The 7,214-nt window shown below is 38.3% G+C and overlaps 1 protein-coding gene across 1 annotated transcript; it reads right to left on the bottom strand.

Annotated features, from left to right (window-relative positions):
- Nucleotides 1–4,794: 4,794 nt before the first annotated feature.
- On the bottom strand, nucleotides 4,795–6,614 carry LOC121240800. Its single transcript, XM_041138331.1, has 3 exons — nucleotides 6,578–6,614; nucleotides 5,504–5,672; nucleotides 4,795–5,398 (listed from the first exon to the last, which is right to left on the bottom strand). The coding sequence occupies exons 1-3, from the start codon at nucleotides 6,612–6,614 to the stop codon at nucleotides 4,795–4,797; spliced, it is 810 nt and encodes a 269-aa protein (XP_040994265.1).
- Nucleotides 6,615–7,214: the final 600 nt, after the last annotated feature.

The raw sequence follows: 7,214 nt of genomic DNA, 5'->3' as shown, positions 1-7,214 counted from the left end.
TGTCCCAAGAAGGATTGGTTCACTCCATATGAGCCAGTCAACGGTGGTTCCATTTTGATGGGAAATGATATGGCGTGTAAAATTGTTGGGTTTGATTCAGTTAGGATTAAGATGTTTGATGAGATCGTGAGGATATTGTCTAATGTCCGACACATCTGAAATTTGGAGAAAAATCTTATTTCCTTGGGCATTCTTGATTCTTTAGGTTTTCAGTACACCGGTGAAGGTGAAGCTATTAAAGTCAGTAAGGGCTCCATGATTGTAATGAAAGGAGATGAGATAGATGATCTTTATTTCCTTAAGGCCAGTACAGTGACAGGTACAGCTGCAGTGTCTATTTCAGATAACCCAGACTCAGACATTACCTGTTTATGGTATAGGCGTTTGGGTCACATGAGTGAAAAAGGGAAGTATATTCTGAGTAAGCAATGTTTGTTGTGTGATCAGAAGATAGGGAAACTTGAATTTTGTGAACATTGTGTTTGGAAAACAGTGGAGGGTTCATTTTACTACATGGATCCATAGAACTAAAAGTACTGTGGGTTATATTCATTCTGATCTTTGGGGTCCATCTTTAGTTCCATTGAAAGATGGAGCCCAGTATTTACTTACTTTAATTGATGACTACTCACGAAAGGTTTGGGTTTATCTTTTGAAATAGAAGAGCGATGTATTTGCTAACTTTAAACAGTGAAAGGTTTTTATTGAAAACCAGATAGGCAAGAAGGTTAAGCGACTTTGAACCGACAACGGTATGAAATTTTGAGGAGGTGACTTTGATGAATTCTGCAAAGATGAACGTATTGTGGACACTGCACAATGAGACATACTCCACAGCAAAATGGAGTAGCTGAACGGATGAACATAACTCTTTTGGAGAGAGCCCGTATATAGTATGCTTTCGAATGTCTGCTTGTCTAAAGATTTTTGGGCTGAAGCAGTCAACACAACTTTTTATTTGGTTAACCGCTCTCCAGCCACAACTATTGGTTTAAAAACTCCAAATGAGGTATGGTCTGGTACTCCAGCTGATTATTCAAATTTGAAAATTTTTTGTTGTCCTGCATATTTCCATGTTAATGATGGAAAAATTGAGCCAAGAGGACATATTAATTGGATATGCCAGCGAGGTGAAAGGATTAAGAATATGTTGTACTGATCTCAAATCACCCAAGTTTGTTATTAGCAGGGATGTAGTATTTTATGAACAATCCATATTTAATCCGAGAAAAGAGTTTACTGTGACTACAGGTGAAGAGTAGGGTAATGGGCAGAAGGTGGAGTTACAGGTTGTGGCTTCACAAGGAGTGGCGGGTGTCACCTAAGATCATGCTATTACTGATGAGTATGATCTTGACTCTGATGATGGTGCACAAGGGGAGCAAGAATACAGTATTGCTACTGGTAGACAGAGGAGGCAGATCAGGCCACCTCAGAGATATGCTCATGCAGACATGGTGATGTATGCACTTACTATAGCAGAGGACATATAAGGTCAAGAACCTTCTAGTTATTCAGAAACTATCAAAAGTAAGGAGTCTGCACAATGGTGCGCAACGATGACTAAGAAAATTGAGTCTCTTCACAAAAACCAAATTTAGGATTTGGTTAAGTTGCCTAAGAAGACGAAGATTGTTGGTTGCAAATGGGTCTTCAAAAGAAAATAGGGAATCCAAGGTGTGACAGATGCAAGGTACAAGGCACGCTTAGTTGCAAAAGACTATAGTCAAAGAGAAGGCATCGACTTCAATGAAATTTTCTCTTCAGTTGTGAAACACGATTCAATCAGGGTGTTGCTTGCTATAGTGTGAGTGCATGACATAGAGCTTCAGTAACTTGATGTTAAAACAGTGTTCCTATATGGTGAGCTTGAGGAGACCATTTACATGCATCAACTGGAGGGATTCATTGCTCAAGGAAAAGAAGATCATGTGTGCAGATTGAAGAAAACATTATATGGTTTGAAGCAGTCTCAGAGGCAATGGTATAAATGCTTTGATTCTTTCATGATAGATCATGGTTATGTGAGGAGTAGCTATGATAGTGTTGCGTTTATCGTATGCAGTTATCTGATGGGTCTTTTATTTATTTGTTACTTTATGTCGATGATATGCTTATTACTGCTAAAAGCATATCTAACATTAATTTGTTGAAAACCCAACTCAAAAATGAGTTTGAAATGAAAGACTTAGGTGCTGCAAAGAAGATTTTTGGGATGGAGATCCATAAAGATAGGAAAGCTAGACAGTTGTACTTATTCCAGGGAAAGTACATTGAGAAAGTTTTTGAGAGATTTGGAATGTCTGAATGGTTCATGGCTAGTGTTCCTTATTCCAGTGCACTTGGCAGTATTATCTTTGTAATGGTTTGTACTTGTCTAGATATTTCACAAGTAATGAGTGTTGTTAGCAAGTACATGACTAACCCAGGTAGAGCTCATTGGCAGACTGTGAAATGGATACTCAGGTATTTGAGAGGTACTTCGAACCTTGGTTTAATCTTTGATAAAGAAACTTACTACAATTCAAGGGTGGTTGGTTATGTTGATTCTGATTATGCTAGGAACTTGGATAAGAGAAGATCATTGACAGGGTATGTATTTACTTTGTGTGGTTATGCTATTAGTTGGAAAGCAACACTACAATCTATTGTTGCTTTATCAACTACAGAAGCAGCGTATATGGCAGCAACTAGGGTTGTTAAGGAGGCCATTTGGTTGAAAAGTCTGATCAATGATTTGGGATTACAGCAGGATGCAATTTCAGTATTTTGTGACAGCCAGAGTGCAATACATTTGATCAAAAATCAAATGTACCATGAGAGGACAAAGCATATTGATGTCAGGTTTCATTTTCTTCAGGAAATTGTTACAGAGAGTGTGTTAGAAATTCAGAAGATTGTTACTACTGAGAATCCAGCAGATATGATGACAAAGCCAGTTCCAGTATACAAGTTCAAATTTTGTTTGGACTTTATTGGTGTTCAGAGTATGTGATTCCCTTAGGGGATTTGATGCAGGGGGTCCGTTCTTTGGTTAATGGTTTCTTGTTAGGCTTGGTAGAATTCAAGCCAATGTGGAGATTTGTTGAGTTTGGCTTGATTTCATGTTGAAAATGTCATTTTTTAGGCTTGGCTTGACTGTGGCTTGACCCTGGTTCGAGCCAAGTTCCGCTCGACACTTCACTCGACAGTCCACTCGAGCGAAGCTATAACCCGAGAGTTCGCTTGACTTCGCTTGACAGTCCGCTCGAGCGGGAGGCAAACCCGAGAGTTCACTCGACACCCACTCGACACTCTGCTCGAGCGGGATGGCAACCCTAACGTTCGCTTGAGCTCTACTCGACACTTCGCTCGAGCCAATGTTCTGATTTTAGGGTCCATGTTGTTTCACTATAAATATGAATGTTTCATCATTCATTTTGTGTCTTCTACCATTTGTGGCTGCCAAAATTTGTCTAGAGAGAGAAGGATCCTCTTTGTGATATTTCCAAGTGTATTTTGACACTTTGGTTGAGGATTTTGTAATCTCTACTCTTGTACTCCATCTATTTTGTTCATAGTGAAATCATTTGAAACCGATCCCGACAGTGGACATAGGCTCACATTGAGCTAAACCACTTAAATCTTGGTGTTTTTTCTGTGCTTGTTGTTGTTTCTTTGTTTGCTTCCGCTATTATTCACTTCAAATTAGCATTTGTTATTTGGTCATTTCTTAACAGTTAGAATATTATTTTTAATATTATTATTGTTTTGGAATTTAAAAAATTTGAATTGTTTATTATGTTTTGTGTGGAAATTTGAAAAAATTATAATGATACAATGAGATGAGTTCTAAATTCAAACAAGGCCTTACTCATTAATGCATATTTCGGACAAGTAATAATACACTTACACATCTTTTTACAACTTTTATACAATTATATTTTAAAACGAGGATATTTATGTAAAACATCAAGAAAACAATCTCAATATAATAGTATAAAAGGTGTAAAAATAAAACAATCCCAAACGTCCTCTCTGTGAAGTTCTATAGCGAAGGCCGGGAGGAAGGCACTTCTCCTGATCTTCTCAGCCTCGTACTTGGATTTCTTTTTGTCCAAGTTTTTCTTCGTCTCCTTTTGTTTTATGGGTGCATGGAAGACAGTACCCGGCTCAGATTTTCAAGATCTGATGGTCATCACTTCAACTCTATTGGTGTGTAGGCTCTATGTGTATGATATGTATGATTTCTTTTGTTTCGAGCATCTCATCTCCTCGAATGTAATGAGTTTAATTAAATAGTAAGGAATCTCATTCCTGTTCGTTTAATAATAATTTTCAGGTAGACCACCTTTGACCCCTTCGACTTAGCTACCCTGCAGGAAGGTGCTGGGGAATTTAGTTTGAGGAGGACAAGCAGATGATGGACCACTAATTAATATTGTATATCTACAGAAGCAATGCACATAGTCAGATCAGTTCAAGTCTTTGGTTTTTAGTGGGTTTATTAAATAAAAAGGGTATATTAGTCTGTCTCTTTTTTCTGAATTAAGTATGTAGTGTGTGCTGCGAATGGCTCTCTCGATGGCCATCCTCGTATATTCGTAAATTAATAGAATGTGATCATGACTGACAAGTATCATCATGTATGTATATCTTCTTGTTTATAGCATTGTAATAAAGCCTGAAAGCTTCTGTTGTCTTGTGATGATGTCCTGTTACGATAATTATCAAGCGTCTTTGGGATTGTGCTAGAAAATAGAGCTTTTTATATTAGTGCTTTTTTTTTAGAAAAAAACCTCATTGTATTCATATTCAACTTGTAACAAAATCTGTATACATTTTGTCTATACTCAACTGATTTGTAATGGCCTCAGGGCCCTCCTCTACCCAGTACATATCATTATCCCTACATAAAGCCATTTTAGCTAATTGATGGACAACCTCATTTCCTTCCCTATGGATAAAGCCAACCTCCCACCTTGAATAGAAGTTCAGTTTCTGCTGCAAAATCTCTACCAAGTGACCGTAGCTAGAGTCATCCTTCTCACCACTGCTCACTGCATCAATGACACTCTTTGCATCACCTTCAAAGATGACCTCACCTAAGCCCAATTCTTCACAAAGAACCATAGCCTCCCACATTGCAGTACATTCAGCCCCAAAAGCCCCATAGCTCGATTCTCTTGTAAGACATGCTGCAGCATAAATCTCCCTTCTACAATCCCTAATAATCACCCCAAGACTCAACTTTTTAGTAGACTCTTTTATTGCTGCATCAAAGTTTAAAGACTTTTTAGTAGACTCTTTTATTGCTGCATCAAAGTTTACTTTAAGCAGCTGGCCTTCTGGTTTCTTCCATCCCCTGCCTCTATTAATACCAGCATTATCATCAGCCTGAAATGCATCTTCCCCCCTCCTTTCTCAAGCCCCTTTAAAATCTTCATAACCTGATAAAGACATCTGTATAATGCTAGCCGGACTCAAGAATTTATTATCAAAAACCACGCTATTCCTTCTATACCATATGTTCCTCAAAATAATAACCATTTTCTCTACATTTTCTGATGTGAGTTTACTGTGCACATCCTCCCACAATTGGTAGAAACTCTTCACCCCCACACTCCACTTCTGTACAGGACTGTCTTGCTCAGCCCAAACATCAGTAGCAGCTGGGCATTCCCATATAGCATCTAAAATATTTTTAAAGTTTGTTACAGACTTTTTAAAAACTTTACAGTCAATATCTGTACGTAGGAGTTTTTTTTAATAAAATCTTCAATTTGATGTTTTTTAAAAAGTGGAGTCAGTTTTTTTTTTTTTTTTTTTTAAGTGCTTAAAACACTTTTCATAATTTTATCAAACATATAGGTTGGAATGGTGGAAACAGTAAGTTTGCTTGCCTATTAACAATTTAATTTTATTAATGTTCATGCCAAAAATCGCACAATAGGTCGGAATGGTGGAAAGAATTTTCAATGGCCCACGATGATGATTTGGGCATCGATAAGGTGCTCTTTGCGTTCATTCATGAAATTAATGGCAAATAAACAAATAAATATAAATATAAATATAGAGAGACATAGCGATTTACTTGATTTGGCAAAAAAACCTATGTCCACGGGTTGTTTGAGGGTAAAATTCACAATAATAGATGATTTTATAATCTCTCATGACCTCACATATCTCTCAATACAATGAAGGAATTTATAGTTTCGGGAGGTTGAAGACGATACTATTAACACAAACATACCAATGGAAATTGAAGACTCACCAAGCGTAGATGAAGACTTACCAAATAAAGACCCTCAATCACAACCTCCTCGATCACAGTAACGACTATCAATCACAACCTCAATCACAGTAACGGCAACAATATCTTCTGAAGATACTCTAGCTCTCTCATACAACGGCTACTTCTCCATTATATTTTTTTGTCAACTTACCTTGTATACTTAGTCTTCCAAAAGGTACAATACCTCTGGTATTGATGTAATGAACACTACAGATAGCAATGATAGACTCTCGGCATACTCACGATGACTGAGGCTTTGTATCAAACAGCTTAAGCTCCTATTATCTTTATGGTATCAGAGACCGTGTGAGTGAAGAGAGTCTTCCTCCATGGCCACCATTGCTCTCAATGTTGGAAATTTTGTCACTCTACGCCTCAACAACAACAATTACCCTCTTTGGCGTAAACAACTCCTAGCCTTGGCTGAGAGCCAAGACTTGGTAAATCACCTTCTTCATGAGGACTCTGCTCCTCCCGAATTCAACCTCCCTCGTGATGGTGCATCAGACTCGGGAAAACAAGAACAAACCTCAGAGTACCCTCTCGGAAGAGGCACTTGGCCTTGTTGTCGAAATGGACTCTGCCCATCACGTGTGGATGGCACTCAAGGCAGCGTATGCTCATGATTCACAAGAACGTGAATTTCATCTTACCCAGCAGCTTACATACCTAAAAAAGGATCCCTCAACGCCACTTGCAGATCATCTCCGAACCTTCAAAAATCTATGCGATAGCTTGGCATCTATCGGGAGACCAGTTGCTGACAAAATGAAAGTTTTTTCTCTGTTAAACAGCCTTGGTGCCCGCTATGAGCCGTTCACCACCTCGATGCTCAAACCTCCCATGCCCTCCTACGCCGAGATACTCCCACTCCTTCAAGGGTATGAAATCTGCACTAACCTCCATGATTCTAACAATTCTTTTGCATTTTATGGCAATC

This window comes from Juglans microcarpa x Juglans regia, chromosome 7S (genome assembly GCF_004785595.1).
Source record: "Juglans microcarpa x Juglans regia isolate MS1-56 chromosome 7S, Jm3101_v1.0, whole genome shotgun sequence".
In the NCBI taxonomy this organism is placed as follows: Eukaryota; Viridiplantae; Streptophyta; class Magnoliopsida; order Fagales; family Juglandaceae; genus Juglans; species Juglans microcarpa x Juglans regia.
This window is presented reverse-complemented; position numbering and strand designations above follow the sequence as displayed.